Source organism: Scyliorhinus torazame, chromosome 25, assembly GCF_047496885.1.
Source record: "Scyliorhinus torazame isolate Kashiwa2021f chromosome 25, sScyTor2.1, whole genome shotgun sequence".
NCBI lineage: Eukaryota > Metazoa > Chordata > Chondrichthyes > Carcharhiniformes > Scyliorhinidae > Scyliorhinus > Scyliorhinus torazame.
Window position 1 is genome coordinate 31,011,504 of NC_092731.1, and position 21,684 is coordinate 31,033,187.

The 21,684-nt window shown below is 54.6% G+C and overlaps 1 protein-coding gene across 1 annotated transcript in view; it reads right to left on the bottom strand.

Annotated features, from left to right (window-relative positions):
* Positions 1–21,684, bottom strand: part of sptbn4b (spectrin, beta, non-erythrocytic 4b) — a gene marked incomplete at its 5' end in the record, with an annotated part of 283,604 nt that overhangs the window by 197,088 nt on the left and 64,832 nt on the right. Inside the window, one exon of the mRNA XM_072489877.1 lies at positions 17,742–17,832. Within this exon, the coding sequence (XP_072345978.1) occupies positions 17,742–17,832 (91 nt within the window). The remainder of the gene's footprint in view (positions 1–17,741; positions 17,833–21,684) is intronic.

The window sequence follows — 21,684 nt, forward strand, 5'->3', positions numbered from 1 at the left end:
TGAACACATCCTGGCAACCGCTGAATATAACCTGGCAACCGCTGCCCAGCAACTAACCCCAGAACCACTGAATACATCCTGACAACTCCTGAATACATCCTGGCAGCCACCCCGGCAACCGCTACCAGCAACCACACCAGCACACCCTGAATGCCTCCCAGCAACCACCCCGCGCGACAACTGAACACATCACGGCAACTGTTCCACACAATCCCGGCATCCTCCCTTACAACCACTGCCCGGTAACTGTTTCACACAACCCGGCAACCACCCTGACAACCACTGAACACAACTCGGCAATCATCCCGACAACCATCCGAGCAACCACTGACCAGGAACCACCCTGGCAACCACTGAACACATCCCTCCACCACCGACACACAGTGGCAGCCGTGTGTACCCTCTACAAGGTGCACTGCAGGAACTCACCAAGGCTCCTTCAGCAGCACCTTCCAAACCCACAAACCTTGACCATCTAGAAGGGCAAGGACAGCAGGCACAAGGGAACACCACCACCTGGAGGTTCCCCTCCAAGCCACTCACCACCCTGACTTGGAAATATATCATCGTCCCCTTCAGTCTCGCTGGGTCAAAATCCTGGAATTCCCTCCCTGACAGCACAGGGGGTGTACCTACACCAGACGGGCTGCAGAGGCTCAAGAAGACGACTCACCGCCACCTCCTCAAGGGGCAATTAGAGGTGGGCAATCAATGCTGGCCTAGCCAGCGACAGCCAAACCCCTGGAAAGGATAAATAATAGATAAATTGCTGAACACATTCCAACGAGCATCCAGCACCCAATGAGCTGACCCAACAACTACTGAACATGTCTCGGTGAATCTTCCAGCCTGGCAGCCGAAACATATTCCGGCAACGATCCAGGAAACCGGAACGCATCCCGGCAACCACCCAGGGCAGCGACTTAACGCATCCCGGCGATCACACTGGTAGCCACAGAACATACCGCGGCAACGCCGTACGCATCCAGGCAACCTCTGAATACATCCCAGCAGCCGCCATACACATTCCTGCCACCGAGCTAGGCTTGGGCACTTAGACCGTTAAAATGTCGCAAAACAGGTACACAAGTGAACAAAAAGGCGAATGGAACGCTGGCCTTTATATCTCGAGGTCTCGAATGCAAGGAGGGTGAAGTCCTGCTTCAGCCTCACAAAACCCCGGCGAGACCAATGCTGGGGTCCCACAACCCAGCCGTGGCCTTGATGGGAATCCAGTGTAAGTTGACCAGGCCTCAAAAGGGTTAAATTTCGGGGAGGGACAACATAAACTAGGGCAGTGGTCCCTGGGATTTAGAAGATTGAGGGGTGACTTTATCGAAATTTTCAAAATATTGAGGAGAGGAGATAGCTCACATCGAGAGCAACTATTTCCGCTGATAATGGAGTCTCGGACTGGGGGGTCACAGTGTAAATATTAGAGCCAATATTTTCAGGAATTAAGTTAATGAACTCTTCTAAATACAGCGGGCCGGATTCTCCGTGAATTGGCACCATGGCCTGACGTAGGCGCCAAAAACGGGCGGGAAACACACCGGCGTCGGGCCCTCCAGAACGTTGCGAATTCTCCGGCCGGGGATGGGCTAGCAGCGGCGTGACGCCATTTCGCGACGGCGTCACCCGTCACAGACGCGCATGGCATCGCAGCACTAAACACGCCCCCCCCCCCCCCCCCCCTCCCGGAGATCCGGCAAAATGGCCGCCCGCCGCGCAGCACCAAGGTTCCAGGAGCGGGGCATCGAGGCGCTCCTGGACGCAGTGGAGCAGAGGAGGGAGGCCCTGTACCCCGGACCACGGCCGCAGGGTCGCTCCAAGCTTCAGCCGGCGCCTGTGGAGGGAGGTGGCAGAGGCCGTCAGTGCCGTGGCCGTAACAGCAAGGACAGGCGTCCAGTGTCACAAGAAGGTCAATGACCTTGTCAGGGCAGCAGGGTGAGTACCCCCCGCCAGCCACAATGGGCGGCACAGCCCTAGGTGCAACCGACATGGCTGCACCCACCCATGCAGGCTGCATTGGCAGGATGGGTTGCGCACCTCTGCCAACATACACACAACCGCTGGCCTGCAATGTGTATCTCTGCCTAACACTGTTGCCCTTTAATCCATGCCACCCTCCCGCCCCTCACAGGAGAAGCGCGCTCACAACAACCGGGACCGTGAGAAGACCGGAGGGGTCCACACCGAACTGCGATCACTCACTATTCATGAGGAGAGGGCCGTGGACCTTGCAGGCGGACCTGAGGCCAGGAGGTTGCGGATGCAGAGGTCGAGGGCGCACCACCAAGTGAGACGCCCCACTGCCTGCCCCCCCTTTTCCCCCTTCCCCCTTCCCTATCCCCCACATCACCCCTTCCCCCATATCCCCCCTTCCCCCATATCCCCCCTTCCCCATATCCCCCTTTTTCCCCTATCCCCCCATCCCCCTATCCCCTTCCCCTATCCCCCCTTGCCCCATATCCCCCCCTTGTCCATATCCCCCCTTGCACAATATCCCCCCATTCCCCATATCCCCCCCTTTCCCCATATCTCCCCCTTCCCCCATATTCCCCTTTTTCCCCTAACCCCCTTCCCCATATACCCCTTTCCCCCGTATCCCCCTTTCCCTCATATCCCCCTTTCCCCCATATCCCCCTTCCCCCATATCCCCCTTCCCCCATATCCCCCTTTCCCCATATCCCCCTTTCCCCCATATCCCCCTTTTCCCCATATCCCCCTTTCACCATATCCCCCATTCCCCCATATCCCCCTGACCGCCCAGGACATTGATGCCAGGACACTGACGCCCAGGACACTGACGCCCAGGGCACAGACGCCCAGGGCACAGACGCCCAGGGCACAGACCGCCCAGGGCACAGACGCCCAGGGCACAGACGCCCAGGGCACAGACGCCCAGGGCACAGACGCCCAGGGCACAGACGCCCAGGGCACAGACGCCCAGGGCACTGAAGCCAAGGACACTGACGCCCAGGGCACCAGACGCCCAGGGCACAGACGCCCAGGGCACAGACGCCCAGGGCACAGACGCCCAGGACAACCGACGCCCAGGACACCGACGCCCAGGAAACTGACGCCCAGGACACTGACGCCCAGGATACTGACGCCAGGACACTGACGCCAGGACACTGACGCCCAGGACACTGACGCCCAGGACACTGACGCCCAGGACACTGACGCCCAGGACACTGACGCCCAGGACACTGACGCCCAGGACACTGACGCACAGGACACTGACGCACAGGACACCGACGCCCAGGACACCGACGCCCAGGACACCGACGCCCAGGACACCGACGCCCAGGACACTGACGCCCAGGACACCGACGCCCAGGACACCGACGCCCAGGACACCGATGCCCAGGACACCGACGCCCAGGACACTGACGCCCAGGACACTGACCGCCCAGGACACTGAAGCCCAGGACACCGACGCCCAGGACACCGACGCCCAGGACACCGACGCCCAGGACACTGACGCCCAGGACACTGAAGCCCAGGACACTGACGCCCAGGACACTGACGCCCAAGACACTGATGCCCAAGACACTGATGCCCAAGACACTGATGCCCAGGACACTGACGCCCAGGACACTGACGCCCAGGATACTGATGCCCAGGACACTATCGCACAGGACCCCGAACACACAGGAGCCTAACACACAGGAGCCTAACACACAGGACATCCACACACAGGGGACGGATGGACAGGAGCCACCACTTCAGGGGACCCTGACTTTGGGTTGGACGAGGAGCACGACACTACGCCACTGCTATCTCCTACACCCTCCACCAGCGCAGAGACACTCAACTTGGTTGGGCACTTTAGTCTGGTACACTGACTGATGCGCACAACACAGCCGTCCCGGTACAGCAGGTGGAGGTAGGAGCAGCCGAGGGGCCGGGCGGTCAGAGGGCTGCCCGGCGCAGGCAACGTTCTGCCGCCCAGATGGGTCCCGGGTTCCTGGAATTACCACACCCACCCATAGACCCGATGCACTCACGGACCAAGGGACGATCGAAGGAGGCGACTGCCGACTTGCGGCAGCTGGAGGAGTCCACACGCGTGCAGGAGCAGGGAGTGGTGCCGGTCATGCGTGCCAACCCAGGCCGAAACCGCACGGGTGGAGTCCGCGGTGGAGGCAATGGGGGTGACGGTGGCAGATATAGGGAGCAGTATGCAAGGCCTGGGGCTTTCCGTGCCAGCGGCGTCCGTGGCCCAGGACGTAGCTGCCCCTCTCACAGGCAGCCATGAGCCAGAGCCAGCAGCAGATCGCAGAGGCGCTCAACGCCATGGCCCAGTCCCAGCAGGCCATCGCTGAGGGCATCGGCACCATTGCCCAGGTGCTGGCCGGGCCGTCGCCCAGACACAGACAGGGATGGCCAACTCCCTGAGCTCCATGGCTGCAAACTTGCAGACCCTTGTTGATACCAGGGCGGGCCTCCAGGACTGGCAGCGCCAGGTGTCGGGGGGGGGGGGGGCGTTGGGTGCTCGGTCCGTTCGCATCCCCGACCCATGTAGAGTCCCGGGCCATCGGGCACCCCGAGGGGAGGAGGAGGTGCTGCGGCCCATTCCGGGTCCCCCTTTAGGGGAGGTCCCGGAACACTGCGATACTTTGGACTCTCCCCCCCCCCACACCCCTTCCGCCCCAGGTGCATCGGGTGGGCAACAGGCAGGACAGGCTGGCAGCTCGCCATCCCAGTCGCCCAGGCCGCAGCCTGGCCCATCTAGGCCAGGACGCCCCAGGAAACGGCCGCCAAAGGGATCCCGTGTCAGAGGGCAGGAATCACAGGAGTCCACCTCCAGTTCTGCTGTACCTTCTGGGGAACCACCTAGACGTAGTCATAGGGCCCGTAAAGCCAGAAAATTAGACACTGAGTAAGTTGGCACGGGTGCAGGGCACAGATTAGTTACAGGGGCGAGGGCACGTGTATGAACTGTTTGTTATTAAAATCACTTTCACACCTACAGAAGCTGCCTTTGTGCTCTGTCCGAAGCGTGCGGGGTGGGGTGTGAGGTGAACGCCAGTGTGTGTGTGAGGGGTGATAGAACGTCGGCCTCAGGTGAGTGTGTGTCCCCCCCCTCCCCCCGGGTCGCCCCTCCCGCCATCCCCCCAGGCAGACAACGGGACCGTGCGCTGCAGTGTCACGGCCGCATGCAGGGATGGTCCGGGTAGATGGTGGTACTGTGACCATGGGTCAGGACATTGTCCAACGATGTAGAGCCAGGAGCTCATCGCAGGGCGGGTTGTCATCATCCTCCATGGCCTGCAATAGACACGCGTCCACCGGCGACCGTGTGAGCCCGGCCCGTTGTGCCGCAGGTGGATGTGCAATGGAGGGGTGGTGTGCATGCGGGTGGGGTGAGGGTGGTTGGTGTTGGGTGGGTGGGGTGAGGGTGGTAGGCTGGTGCTGTACTGTGCTGTCTGTGCCCACAGTCGGCGATTCCCATCCCCCCCCCTAGTCCGTGAACCGGGCGGCTATCAGCCTGTCCCGTGTCCGCTGGCCCAGCCGGTAACGGTGGGCAGCCTCCCGTCCATGTCCAGCCCGTCTGTCCTGTTCATTTCCCCCATCCTCCTCATCTGGGGAGGTCTGCGCCTCGTCTTGCTGTTCCTCCCCTTCCCCCTCCTCTGCCTGCAGCACATCGCCCCTCTGCTGGGCTGTGTTGTGCAGGACGCAGCACATCGCTACGATGCGGCCGACCCTCTCCGACGGGTACTGGAGGGCCCCTCCAGAGTGGTCCAGGCACCGAAACCGCATCTTCAGCAGCCCAAAGCACCTCTCGACCACACCCCTGGTCGCTGCATGGGCATCGTTGTAGCGGTTCTCCGTGTCAGTCTGTGGCTTCCGTATAGACGGCATCAGCCACGACCACAACGGGTAACCCCTGTCGCCCAGCAACCAGCCCCTCAGCTGGGTTGGGGGGGGGGGGGGGCCTCGAACATGCTGGGGATGAAAGATTGCGCCAATACGAATGAGTCATGTACACTGCCTGGGTACCGGCGCCGACGTGCAGGATCCTTATGCGGTGGTCACAGACCACCAGCACGTTCATGGAGTAGGTCCCCTTCCTATTCGTGAACACAGCCCTGTTATCCGCAGGTGGTCGCACGGCAACGTGCATCCCATCGATCGCCCCCTGGACCAATGGGCACCCTGGCCATGTCAGCGAATCCCGCTGCCCGGGCATCCTGGTGGGCACGGTCTACAGGGATTTGAATATAGCGGTCCGCAATGGCAAACAGGGTGTCTGTCACTGCCCGGATGCACCGGTGCACCGATGTCTGCGCAGATGCCGGACAGATCCCCACTGGGCGCCTGGAATGACCCCGTGGCATAAATGTTCAGGCCCAGCGTGACCTGACGGCCACGGGGAGAGTGTGTCCGCCCCAGTGCCACACGGTGCCAGGTGTGCCATGAGATGGCAGATGTGGGCGACGGTTTCCTGGCTCATTCGGAGTCCCCTTCCTGCATGCCCGGTCCGTGAGGTCCTGGTACGCCGAGCGGGGCCGGTACACACGGGGCCTAATCAGGCGTCTCCGTCTCCGTGGCACCACCACCTCCTCCACCTCCTCCTCGTTCCTGTCGGGGCGGGCGGCCCACCAGCCTGGGCAGCTGCCACCTGCCTCCCTGCGGCACGCTCCTCTGCGGCAGCCTCCGCCGCCTCCCTGGCACGCTCGTCCTCCAGCTCCCCCAGGGAAACATGTAGAAGTGCGGCTCCCGCCACGGTGGCCAACATCGCTGGGTGATGACCGAACATAACGGCCTGCAGGGGGTGGGGGTGGGAGGGATAGACGACATGTCATCTTTGCCCCCCACCCCCCTTCCCGCAGCCAGGTGCCATGGGCTGCATGGTCGCGGACTGTTGCAAGCTGGCACCTGTCCAGACGAACCCCGCCCCCCCCCGTCCTCCCTGGCACGCACCCTCCCCAACCCCCCCCCCCCCCCACTCTCCTCCCCGGCACGCACCCTCCCCATCACTCTCGCCCTCCCCAACCCCCCCCCCCCCCCCCCCCCCCCCACTCTCCTCCCCGGCACGCACCCTCCCCATCATTCGCCCTCCCCAACGCCCCCCCCTATCCTCCACGGCACGCGCCCTCCCTATCACTCGCCCTCCCCCAACCCCCACCCCCCCCTCCCTCCCCGGCACTCGCCCTCCCCAACCCCCACCCCCCCTCCTCCCCGGCACGCACCCTCCCCATCATTCGCCCTCCCCAACGCCCCCCCCTATACTCCACGGCACGCACCCTCCCTATCACTCGCCCTCCCCAACCCCCACCCCCCCCCTCCCTCCCCGGCACTCGCCCTCCCCAACCCCCACCCACCCTCCTCCCCATCACTTGCCCTCCCCAATGCCCCCCCTCCTCCCCGGCACACACCCTCCCCATCACTCGCCCTCCCCAACCCCCACCCCCTCCTCCCCGGCACACACCCTCCCCATCACTCGCCCTCCCCAACCCCCACCCCCCCTCCTCTCTGGCAGACACCCTCCCTATCACTCGCCCTCCCCAACGCCCCCCCCCCCACTCTCCTCCCCATCACTCGCCCTCCCGAACCCCCAGCCACCCTCCTCCCCATCACTCACCCTCCCCAACCCCCACCCCCCTCCTCCCCAGCACGCACCCCTCCCCATCATTCGCCCTCCCCAACCCCCCACCCGCCCTCCTCCCCGGCACTCGCCCTCCCCCAACCCCCACCCCCCCTCCTCCCCGGCACGCACCCCTCCCCATCACTCGCCCTCCCCAACCCCCACCCCCTCCTTCCCGGCACACAACCTTCCCATCACTCGCCCTCCCCCAACCCCCACCCCCCCACTCCTCTCTGGCAGACACCTTCCCCATCACTCGCCCACCCCAATGCCCCCCCCCACTCTCCTCCCCCTCCCCCCCCCTCCTCCCCATCCCCCCTCCCCTCCCCAGTTCCCCTCCCCCACCCCATCCCCCACCCCCCCCACCTCCCCCTATGCCCCTCTCCCCCCTCCCCCCCTCCCCCCGCAACGCACACTCCAACGGCTCCTCCCACCCCCACCCCCACAAACCTGCGGCCGTGCCGTCACTTCTCCGGTGGCCGTCACACGCTGACCCCTACCTCCGCACTGGCCGGAGTCAACCAGGCACGACTGGTTGACGCCGTTAAATAGGTGGTTTGATTTCCGCCAACATGACCCCGTGGTCACGTCGGCGGGACTTCGGTCCATCCGGCCCGGAGAATTCGGGCGGCCCCGGGGCCTATTGCGTCGTGCCCGTCTTCGCCATTCACGTCAATGGGATTTTTGGGGGGCTGGGGAGTATCGCGAGCGGCGTCGGTGCGGCGCGGCGGGATTTACGCCGCTCCCGGCGATTCTCCGACCCCGGCGGGGGCTCGGAGAATCCCACCCTATGTGTCAGAGAAATTCTCTTCCACAAACAACAATTGATGGTCAATTGTTAATTTTAAATCGGAGATTGATAGATTCCTGTTAACTGAAGGCGAATAAGTAGTTTTGCGGTGTTAGGTCACAGGTCAGCCATGATCCCTCTGAATCGTAGGACAGGCTCGATGGGCTGAATGGCCTCCTCCCGGTTCCTATCTTCCTGGGATCCTATCCCAGCGGCTGCTCAACACATCCTGGCCAATGGAGTTGTCGACCCAACGAAGACAGCGTGGTTTTATGACGGCAAATCATGTTTGACTATCTGCTAGCAATCTTTGAAGATTTCACAAGCAAAGTGGATCAAGGAGATCCTGTAGATGTATTATATCTGGACTTCCCGACGGCGTTTGATAAGGTGCCGCACAGAAAGATAATTCACAAGCTGGGATCACATAGGATGAGTGGTAACTTATGAGCTTGGATAGAAGACTGGCTGGGCGTATAGGAGACAGAGAGTCGGGATAAATGGGTCTTTTTTGGAACTAGACGTAACTAGTGGGGGGCCCCAGGGTTCGGTCCTTGACCCCCAGCTTTTCACAATCTATATTAACGACTTGGATACAGGGATAGAAGGTTCTATAGCCAAATTCGCAGATGACACAAAAATAGGTGGGATAGTAAGTTGCAATGGGGACTTACAAATGGATATAGGTAGGCCAGGAGAGTGGGCCAAAATGTGGCAGATGAAGTTTAACGTGGATAAGTGCGAGGTGGTGCATTTTGTTCGGAAAAATGGGAAGGCAACTTATTATCTAAATGGGGAGAGAGTTCGGGGAGCTCCGATACAGAGGGATCTGGGTGTCCTTGTGCAGGAGTCACAGAAACGAACCTGCAGGTGCAGCAGATAGTAAAGAAAGCAAATGGAGTGTTGGCATTTATAGCAAAAGGAATCGAGTAAAAAGGTAAGAAAGTGTTGTTGCAACTGTACAAGGCATTGGTGAGACTACTCCTGGAGTATTGTGCCACAGTTCTGGTCCCCTTATTCGAGGTAAGATGTAGTGGCATTGGAGGCAGTTCAGAGGGGATTCACGAGATTGATTCCAGAGATGAGGGGTTTGTCGTAAGAGGAGAGATCGAACAGGTTCGACCGATATCTCTCGAATTTAGAAGAATGAGTGGAGATCAAATTGAGGTAGACAAGATGCTAAAAGGTATGGATAAAGTGGACGTGGAGCGGATGCTTCCTCTAGTGGGGCATAGTCTCAGGTAAGAGGTAGCAAATTTAAAACAGATTTGAGGAGAAACTATTCTCCCAAAGGGTCGTGAATCTGTGGAATTTCGCTACCCCAGAGTGCGGTGGGTGCTGGGACAGTGAGTAAATTTAAGGAGGAGTTAGACCGATTTATAATTGGCAATGGTTGAAGTGTTTTGGAGAACGGGCAGGACGGTGGAGTTGAGGCCAGGATGGGATGAGCCATGATCACATTGAAGATGTTTCGGCTAAATTGCCGCTCCTGCTCCGAGGTCATGTGTTCCAGGGAGGAGGTGCTCTGCCTGATTTTGAAATCCAGCCTCTTGGTCTGTAACATTGTAGGTAATAGATGAGAAACATATCAGCCATGATCAAATGGCGGAGCAGACTCGATGGGCCGAATGGCCTACTTCTGCTCCTATCTCTAATGTACTCATGAAGACACAACGCAGGAGGAATACTTGCGTGCCAAACAGCGAAAGTAGCAAGTGAAAGACAGAGCTGAGCAATCCCGTGACCAATCATATCCTAGCAACTGCTCAACATATCCCAAATATCACTGAACGCATTCCAGTAAATATCCTTGTGGGGCTACTGAGAAGACCTGGCAGCTTCACAGCAGAAATACCTTGGCAGACCTTCCTGCGAACATCGAACACAACTCTGGCAGCCATCATCAAACCCAACAGACAGACAGCAGCATCAGAGGCCAAGTTCTGTTGGCAATGTCACATCTCACAACAAGCAAAGGCTCATAATGTACAGCACTACAAATAAGTGTATTCTAAATAGCAGACAGTGAAAGGCAAGGATCTAATCCAGGGATCTGAGTGTTGGGAATGGGCGGGAGAGATGATAGACAGAATACCAGACTCCCATGAATGAATGGGAGGCTGGAATCTAATAAAGGGCTTTGGGGATTCATATATTCCCATGTGTGGATGATGGGCCACAATCTATTCAAGGGGTTTGGGGGTTTATGGAATAACAGATACCTATGGATGAGTTACAAGTGGGCGGCACGGTGACACAGTGGTTAGCACTGTTGCTTCACAGCGCCAGGTTCCTGGGTTCGATTCCTAGCTTGGGTCACTGTCTGTGCAGAGTCTGCACTTCTCCCCGTGTCCTCCGGGTGCTCCGGTTTCCTCCCACAAGTCCCGAAAGACGTGCTTGCTAGGTGAATTGGACATTTCTGAATTCTCCCTCTGTGTACCCGAACAGGTGCCGGAGTGTGGCGAATCGGGGATTTTCACAGTAACTTCATTGCAGTGTTGCGACAATAAAGATTATTATTTGTATTATATAGGCTGAAATCTAATTGGGCAGTTACTGAGGAATATCGTTTTTGTAAATTTAGTGTACCCAATTATTTTTTTCCAATTAAGGGGCAATTTAGCGCGGCCAATCCACCTAGCCTGCACATTTCTGGGTTGTGGGGGTGAGACCCATGTGCAAACTCCACACGGACAGTGACCCGGGGCCACGATCGAACCCGGGTCCTCGGCGGTGTGAGGCAGCAGTGCTAACCACGATGCCACCATGCCACCCGAGTTAGTGGGGAATATTAATAGGGCAGATTCCCATCTCTCGCGAACACTCTATTCAGTGCAATGTCCGCAGTTAATTACAGCCAAGCATCTCGTTGAGATTAACATGGAAAAATGGGAGCCTCGGGAGGGAGTTTCTGACTGAAATCTAATCAAGGATGAGAGATAAGAGCAACAAATCCCCATGAAAGTGTTACAGACTGGATTCGAATTGAGGAGTTTGAGTGATTGGTATACAAAATAATGGGTACCCAACAGAGTGTTCAGGCTGGAATCTAACCAAAGGATTCAGGTGGTTTACATACAGAGTAACAAATATCCACAAGTAAGTTGAAGGTTGGAAACTAATCGTGGGATTAGTGGGATTGATACATAGGATAAAAGATACTCCAGAGCGAATACAGGGAAGAATCTAATTGAGGGTTTTAAAAAGGTTATGCCTAGAATAACAGAGAGCAAGGATTGGGTTATACGCTGTAATTTAATCTAAGGTTTCAGGGGATTTATATGTAAAATGCAAAGGTGTTACAGGCTGCAATCGAATAGAGTGGTTAGCGAGGTTTATAGATAGAATAACATAGATCGAGGGCGGGATTCTCCGACCCCCCCACCGGGGCGGAGAATCCCCGGGGGGGGCGGTGCGAATCACGCCCCACCGCCCCGAAACGGCAGCTGCCGTATTCTCCAGCGGCGTTTTTTGGCCAGGGGCGGGATTCCCGGCACGCCAGTAGGGGGCCGTTGATAGCGGCCCCCCCCCCCCCCGGCGATTCTCTGGGCCCCGATGGGCCTAGCGGCTGTCCAGCTTTTGCCAGTACCGCCGGCGTGAATCACTCAACTGACATACCAGCGGGACCTGGCAGGCTGGTCGGCGGGGGCGGGGTGGGGGCGGGGGGCGCGGGGGCATCCGACCCCGGGGGGGGGGGGGGGAGTGCCCCCACAGTGGTCTGGCCCGCGATCGGGGCCCACCGATCTGCGGGCGGGCTTGTACCGTGGGGGCATTCCTTTCTTCATGGCTCTGCCATTGTCGGCGCAGAGAACCCCCCCCCCCCCCCCCGCGCATGCGCCAAAATACGCCGGCCGGTCTGCGCATCCGCGGAATCAGGCTGGTAGTTCCGCGCATGCGCAAGATCACGCCAGCCCTTCGGCGCATGCCCGAACGCGCCTCATCCCTTCGACGCCGGCTGGAGCGACACCAATCCCTCTGCCGTCCACCTAGCCCCTGAAAGTGCGGAGTGGTTGCCGCCAATTCTCTTGGTGCCATGGGAACGAAGTCCCCAGAAGGGCGAATCCCAGCCCATATGTTCGAAAATTGTGATGAAATGAAAAAACAAGAAATCCAATGATTGGGAATGTGCTATGGTGATTGTATGTTTAAAGAGGAAAGCACAATTTTAACATGGAGTCTGGAGTAAAGGCAGGTTGGATAAATTGATGGAACAAGGGTTTTGATATGCTAATGTGCAGGTTCAGTCGGCAGTTGGGAAGGCAAATGCAATGTTAGCATTCATGTCGAGAGGGCTAGAATACAAGACCAGGGATATACTTCTGAGGCTGTGTGAAGCTCTGGTCAGACCCCATTTTGAATATTGGGAGCAGTTTTGGACCCCGTATCTAAAGAAGGATGTGCTGGCCTTGGAATGGGTCCAGAGGAGGTTCACAAGAATGATCCCTGGAATGAAGAACTTGTCATATGAGGAGCAGTTGAGGACTCTGGGTCTGTACTCGTTGGAGTTTAGAAGGATGAGGGGGGATCTTATTGAAACTTACAGTATATGTGAGGCCTGGATAGAGTGGACGTGGAGAGGATGTTTCCACTTGTAGGAAAAACTAGAAGCAGGGGACACCATCTCAGACTAAAGGGACGATCCTTTCAAACAGAGATGAGGAGGATTTTTTCAGCGAGAGGGTGGGGAATCTGTGGAACTCTTTGCTGCAGAAGGCTGTGGAGGTCAAATCACTGAGTGTCTTTAAGACAGAGATAGATAGGTTCTTGATCAATAAGGGGATCAGGGGTTCTGGGGAGAAGGCAGGAGAATGGGGATGAGAAACATATCAACCATGATTGAATTACGGAGCAGATTCAATGGGCACGAGTGACCTAATTCTGCTCCTATGTCTTATGGTCTTATGCTGATTAAGAGTTCTGAGAGGATTAGTTCAGAAAAGGCAAGATCAAAAGGAAAAGAAATATTACAGAGGCAAGTTCGTCCAATGCAAGGGAGCTGTTTTGAGTCTGCAAACCATAGCAGCAATCTGTGTCCACTCCCAAAAATCTGTGCCTGGGGAAAACCTGTTTGAAAAGCCAGTTGTCTCTATCATAAGTCAGAAGCAACAGCAAAAGATTTTGGTGCCTGGTGTGGTAACTATTGCTGCATTTCACGTATACTTCAAGTTATAAAACCTATGGGTTGTTGTTTGGGGAGGTTTAGCTCTGAGGAAAAGAAAATAGAGGGGTTTGGAACTAGATAAATTTAACGGTACTGCAAGTAGCCATTAATGTAATTAAGTGTATTTTTAGGTGACTTTCCAGTGTGTTTCACTGTTTAATAACCATTTATTTTGTTTAAAATCATCACAAACCTCTGGGACACCTTTCTCTGGTTCTCACATCTTCCCTCACATTATCGGCAAATTGCAAAATACAATTGAGACCAGTAGTTGCAGGTTTTCCACCTGGGATTTGGAATACCCGCGCATTTTACATCAGCAGCGTTCTTAACATATAGGATTAGAAATAGGTCATATAATCCTGCGAGCCTATTCCACCATTCAGTGATCATGGTTGATCGCTGACCAGGTTCCAACAGTCATCATTGTCTCTTGGCCCTTAACACTTTAGTTAACTGAAATAGGAACACGGAAACAGGAGTGGGTCATTCAGTCTGTCAGGCCTGCAATTACGTCACAAAAATCCCGACAGTGCAGAAGGAGGCCATTCGGCCCATCTAGACTGCACCGGCCCTCCAAAAGAGCACCCCTACCTAGGCCCCATCCCCCGCCCTAACGCCATTACACCATAACCCTTCCTTACCTTTGGACACTAAGGGACAATTTAGCATGGCCAATCCACCTAATCTGCACATCTTTCGACTGTGGGAGGAAACCAGAGCACCCGCTCTGGAAATGAAAATGAATGAAATAAAAATTGCTTATTGTCACAAGTAGGCTTCAAATGAAGTTACTGTGAAAAGCCCCCAGTCGCCACATTCCGGCGCCTGTTCGGGGAGGCTGTTACGGGAAACCCACGCAGACACTGGGAGAACGTGCAGACTCCACACAGACTGCCACCCGAGGCCGGAATCGAGTTCGGGTCCCTGCCGCCATGAGGCAGCAGTGCTAACCACTGTGCCACAAATCCATCTCTGCCCTGTAAGAATTTTCTAAATTTCAATGAGGTCACCCCTCATTCTTCGAAACTCTGGGGAATACAGACCCAGTCTTCTCAATCCCTCCTCATAAAACAATGCTGCCATTCCAGGGATTAATCTAGTGAAACTCCAATACATTCCCTCCAAGGCAAAAGTGTGAAAGTTAAAATTTGCCATTAAAATCACCCCATCTTTACTATTAATTTCTGCATTAATACATTCTGCCACTTCACAGCTGCTATCAGGGGCCTGTGTACGTCTCCCACATCAGTCTAAACTTTTTCTATTTTTTAATTCTATCCATGAGGTTTTCACTGCCTGTTTACCTCCTGTTATATCGTATCTTGTCACTGAAATAATTTATAGCCGTTTACTGGCACAGAACAAAAGAAACATGCGGACCAAGCTTTTCATCTTGTACTCATCAGGCCAGACGCAAGAATACCAAATCTCAAATGGAATATCAATTTATACTGCAAGAGTGTAGGGTGCTGATTGGTTGGCAAGTCGTCTCTGATTAGTCGAGACGTTACCATGGCACTTGCACCACAGGGCTATTGTCGCCCAGACTTCTGTTTGATTTAGGAAAGGTGCAATGCCTGGTCATGTTCTTCTTGCCTGCAGAGGACAGGTCCCTAAATATGAATATATGTGGCTCCCAGCAAGCGTATGAGAGCCACATTGCCAACTCGACGGATCTTAGTATAATTCCGAGCACACTCAGGAATGTTCAGCAAATGCTGTCCAACTGCACGATCACATGACTAACATTAGACATTATATTCTGTGCTGTACAAGCATGGGCTGGTTGAGTACGTTCAATAATCAATTGCAAACAGCCAAAAGGACATGCTGTCTGATATGATCTACCAGTCATTGGGACAGATAGCCGACAAACCTGTCATCATTTCAACAGTGAAATTCATACACCACATTAATGGCCTGATCGGGGTAGCCATTATCTTGCCGGATCATATGAAACTCTATAGTGCAGAAGGAGGTCATTTGGCCCATCAAGTCTGCACCGACCCTCCGAAAGAACCTCCTGTCGAGGCCCACTCCCCCTATCCCGTAAACCCACCTAACCTGCACATCCCTCGACACTAGGCGACAATTTATCACGGCCAATCAACCTAACCTGCACATCTTTGGACTTTGGGAGGAAACCGGAGCACCCGGAGGAAACCCACACACAGACACAGGGAGAAAATGCCAACTCCACACAGACAGTCACCCAAGGCCGGAATTGAACCCGGGTCCCTGGCACCATGAGGCAGCGGTGCTAACCATCGTACCACCTTGCTGCCCATGATGGATGTTATGCGTCCTATTTCAGCATCAAGTTTGCAAAGTGAGCAAAGAGCTCAGTCCTGTTTACACGATTTCTGACGAGGCTAATCTCATAATATGTGGAGCTGTAGAAATTACATTGAATAGATCAAATAGTGACGTTGCGATACCAGCGACACAGGCTGTACGTCCCAACAACTGGTGCATCGTACAAAATCGTGCATCCCTCCAGATGTTCACAGCAAGCAAGAGTGCTGACTACTCAACCAGCCAATGTTTGCAAAATGCAGAATATGAACATGCAGGTCATGTGACATCTTAGTGGGCTACACAGACGATGTAATCAATGGGAGGAGCCAGGTCTGTCTGCAGTTTTGCAGATAGCCGCAGGATTTGATTTTGACAAGACAGAAGGATTTTAAATTGAACAGCAGTCTTGCCAAATGCTGTCAGGTTGATCAGAAGTGTGATGAAACTACTCTTGAAAGGAACTCTCTCCAAAGGTCTGCACAGCTGAGCCTGTTTTGTTAACTTTATTTATAAGTGGCATTTGAACTGCATTGGATTGCCTAATTGGAGTTAGTAGCAGGTATAGATAGTAAGTACTTTTCCTTGTTTAAATGATAATTGTAAATCTACTTCTTGCTGTTAATGTGGTTAATTCTGTGTTTAAATTAAAGTTTTTTATGACATTAAAGATGTCAATTAGTCAGAGTCATCACTGCTGGGGTTAAGTGTACTTTCCTCACAGCTTTATAAACATAATAGCTGTTTAGGGTTTTAGTCCAGTATTCTAACACAAGTGGGGGTCTGGTCTGGTATCCTAACAGTAGGACATTTTATGACAGGGCAATTTCGCGTGGTCAATCCACCTACCAGCACATCTTTGGGTTGTGGGGATGAGACCCGCGCAGACACGGGGAGAATGTGCAAACTCCACACGGACAGTGACCCGGGGCCGGGATCGAACCCGGGTCCCCGGCGCCGTGAGGCAGCAGTGCTAACCACTGCGCCACCCTTCCTAACAGTAGGATAAGAAACACCCGGGAGTGAGTTACAGGCTGGAATGAAGTGCAGTGGTTGAGTGGTTTATATAGAGTATAACGTATACCTGGGTGTGAGTTGCAGGTTGGAATTTAATTGAGGGATTCGGTTGGTTTATATATAGAAATAATGGATACCGGGGAGTGTGGAATGTGGGTTAGACCAAGAATTAAACTCGAGATGGATAGTCTCCACAGAGGCAGTTGGCTGTTGGATTACAGGGGTAACAGAAACAAAAAATATTCCACCACTGCTGGCACTGGAAAAAAAAAGAGCCAACCGCATTGCCTTGGGCCTCGGGTCACATGTAGGCCAGATCGGGTAAGGATGGTAGATTTACTTCCCTAAAGGACATTAGTGAGCCAGGTGGGTTATTATGACAATCGGGTTTAATGGTCAGCATTACCTTTTTTAAAATAAATTTAGAGTACCCAATTATTTTAATTTTTTCCAATTAAGGGGCATTTTAGGGTGATAGACAATTCTACCTAACCTGCACATCTTTGGGTTGTGGGGGTGAGAACCACGCAGACACGGGGAGAATGTGCAAACTCCACACGGACAGTGACCCAGGGCCGGGATTCGAACCCGGGCCCTCAGCGCCGTGAGGCAGCAGTGCTCCACTGTGTCACCGTGCCGCCATGGTCACCATGACCGAGGCTAACTTTCAATTCCAGACTTATTAAATTGAATTTAAATTCCACCAATCACAGTGGTGGCCTTCGACCCCGAGTTCCCAAAGCATTAGCTTAGGCCTCTGGGTAAACAGCCCCAGCGATTTTACCAATCACGCCACCATCTCTCTCTCTGGACAGGCCCTGAGAAACAACCCCTCCCCCCCCCCCCCCCACTCACCCCCGAAACGTTCAAGCACCCACCTCCTGACAGCTCTGGAAGAACTGTTGAAGTTCCCATTGGTCGCTCAAATGCACCAACCAATCATGAGCCTGCTTGTAATTATGTTGACTCCTGAAAACAAAATGGAATACAGTCAGTGCTGGTCTGGGGCAAGGCAACCTTCAAAATCACCAACCAAATTCAGCACGGACTCCACCCGTGGCAATAATCCTGACTGGGCGCCGCAGCTTTGCAGCATTTTGAGAAACAGCCTCTTTCAAATTTTTGACGGGTGTGTCACACTCAGGTGCTGGTCCGCCCATTGTCGCTGGGGCGAAGTCCAAATTCGATCCAGGTTGAGGACAGACTCGTTCTCTCTTCAACCCAAAAAGCGACTCCCCCGAAAGTCTGTTCCACCGGTCAATTAGATCATGACCCAACTATATCTTAACCTTATCTTAACTGTATCTTAACTCCATCCACAACCTTTACTGGAGAAAAAAAAGTATGGAACCTCAGTCTTGAAACTCTTGACTGCCCCCAGATTCCACACCTGTTTGGCGTTAAGAGTCCCGCATTCCCCCTCACTTTTATGCAGAGCTTCCTGACATTGCTCCTGAGTGACTCCCAATACACCAGAAGAAATAGTTTTGATCTTTCCACCTGATGGGCTCCTGGAATCAGTGTAGACACCTCGATCAGGTCTCCCTTTAGTCTGTACTAATCAGGGGATGTTGGCCCAATCTGTCAACATAATCCCTGTGTTTAAACGGCAGTATGATTCTGGTGAATCTTCATCCCGGATATTGGTAAGCATGGTTAAAACAGACGTCCCAGTATTCCTGACGGACACCACTAGCCACATGATGCCGTCCGATGTACATACCCTTTTGTCTCCAATCCCTGCCTCCTATCTCCCATGTCACAAGGCTGCCGCCAATTCCACCATCGCTAATCTCCCATGCAGGACCTTGTCAGCCAGTTTAGCTCAGTTGGCTGGACAGCTGGTTTGTTGATGCAGAGCGAGGCCAGCAACGTGGGTTCAATTCCCATACCGGCTGAGGTTATCCATGAAGGCCCCGCCTTCTCAACCTTGCCCCTCGTGTGGTGACCCTGAGGTTAAATCACCACCAGTCAGTCCTCTCCCCATCAAAGGGGAAAGCAGCCCATGGTCATTTGGGACTACAGCGACTTTACTGTATCAAATTCATTCTGGGAATCCATATAGAAAGAATTAGCAGATGCACGATCAATTATACTCAAATGCGAGGTTGTATCATAACTGAAGGCTTTAATAGACTAGATCTGTTCCCCAGCAGCTTCGGTACAGAATGAGGGCTGCTGGGATGGCACCTGTTCTTATACCCCGCCTGTCAGGGCGGAGCCACATACCAAACTTCCAATGGTAAGCTGCTAGGCTTACCCAATGGTCTACAGCCTCTCGGGTACTGCAATACCTGATACTACCACATTAGCGTAGGCCTGTGGATTACCCGTCCAGTTAGTTTACCGATCACGCCACCACCTCTCTTTCTGGACATGTCCTGACCGCCTCCCCCCCACCCCCGATTGACGCTATCCTGTTCACCATGAGAGAGGCCGCCTCAAAACTCAACAGAAGCAGATGTCGGCCCTTTGGGTCTGCTCCACCATTCAATAAGATCATGCCTGATCTGACTGTGGCCTCAGTACTGCCTCTTACCCCGCCCCTCCCCCCCCCCACTCTCATCCCTTCCCTGTTAGTCAACATAATCAAGAATCTATCTGCGCTTAAAAGTATCCAGTGAACTCCTGCCTCCGTCTCTCTCTGGGGAAGAGGGTTCCAGAGACTCACCACCCTCTGAGAGAGACAGAATTCTCCTCAGGCCCATCCCAAATGGGGGACCTCCTTTTTAAACCGTGTCCCGTAGTTCTGGTCTCTCCCACAAGGGGGAAACTTCCCCTCAGCACCCACTCTGTCAAGCGCCCTCAGGAGCTGAGATGATTCAATAAGATCGCTGCCCGTTCTTCTAAACTCCAATGGATACAATCCCGGCCTGTCCAACCTTTCCTCGTAAGATGGAGGCCGTGACCCACCCTGTACAAATCCATGCTGACACCCATGTTCAACTCATACTGCTCCTATTTCCACTGCCCCGATTATAGCTTCCAGTAACCGCTGTAGCTCCCTCATCCCTTATGGGGCTGGTTTAGCACAGTGGGCTAAACAGCTGGCTTGGAATGCAGAATAATGCCAGCAGCGCGGGTTCAATTCCCGTACTGGCCTCCCCGAACAGGCACCGGAATGTGGCGACTAGGGGCTTTTCACAGTAACTTCATTGAAGCCTACTTGTGACAATAAGCGATTATTTTTATTATCTCTGGCTCCTTCCATGCTGAAGCGATGGAGTGACATTGACAATTGTACAGTCCAATGGCCCATTCCTGAGACAAGAGGACTTTGTAAAAAAATTATAACCAACACATCTGCAATATTTAATGGACCTGCATTGCCCTCTACCGCTCTCTTTTAATGTTACTGTGAAAACATTTTCCTGTTAGTTTTAATAATCATTGCAAATTCTTTTCCATAACTCCTGGTTTGCCCCAGTCATTATTTTCTCTGCTTCACTTAGTCACTTTTTGTATATAAACTAATCTGGGTCAATAATAATAATAGTCTGTATTGTCACAAGTAGGCTTACATTAACACTGCAATGAAGTTACTGTGAAAATTCCCCAGTCGCCACACTCTGGCGCCTGTTCAGGTACACAGTGGGAGAATTCAGAATGCCCAATTCACCTAACAGCATGGGCGCGATTCTCCACTCCCGCGACTAAGTGCCCACGCCGTCGTGAACGGCGTCGAGGTTCACGACGGCGCAAAAAGGCCCCGATCTCGACCAATTCAGGACCCGAAAATGGGCTAGGATCGGGGCCGCAAGAAACTCGGTGGGGCGTGTCTCGAAAGTAGCGTCATCAGCGCGCGCCGGGCATTGGCACCGCGTAAAAGCGGCGCCGCTTAAATGACGCGGCCAGCGCCGCGTAACTGACGTAACTGACATCACCCGCGCATGCGCGGTTGCCGTCCTCCCCGAGGCTGCCCCACAAGAAGATGTCGGATGGATCTTGCGGGGCGGCGGAGGAAAGGAGGTCCTCCTTCAGAGAGGCCGGCCCGCCGATCGGTGGGCACCGATCGCAGGCCAGACCCCATTTGAGTCCTACCCCGGTGAAAGAACCGCCCTCCCCCCCCCACAGCTGCCCCCCCCACCCCCCCCAGCGTTCCCGCGCTGTTCCTGCTGGCAGCGACCAGGTGTGGATGGCACTGGCGGGAATCCGTGGTTTTGGGCAGGCCGGAAAAAAGCGGGTGTTGCGGAGAATCGCCATTTTGGGTGTCCCAAGCGATTCTCCGGCCTGCGCCGCGCAGAACTCGACGGGGCCGTTCTCGCCGCTTGGGTGAATCGCGGGAGGGCGTCGGACCGGCGTCGCGGGGAAAAATGGCGCGCCAGGGGATTCTCCCAACCGGCGCGGGAGCGGAGAATCGCGCTCCACGTCTTTCGGGACTTGTGGGAGGAAACCGGAGCACCCGGGGGAAACCTGCGCAGACACGGGGAGAACGTGCAGACTCCGCACAGACAGTGACCCAGCAGGGAATCGAACCTGGGACCCTGCCGCTGTGAAGCAACAGTGCTAACCACTGTGCTACCGTGCCGCCCATAATAGTTTTACGATAAGTGTCACTGTCGATTTATATTAGATGTTGGTAACATACAGTTGAATATGTAGCGTTGAAGCAGAAAGAATGAAGGTTTATACAGACAGATTCATAGATGTATTGCAGTGTTGCATTCATCATTAATTGGCATCTTCTTATTTACTCTTTCACAGGATGCGGGAGTGGCCTGCGTTTATTGCCTATCACCAACTAGCATTGAGAAGGTGCTGGTGTGCGCCTTCTTGAGCCGTGGCAGTCCGTGTGGTGCAGGTACACCCACAGTGCTGTTC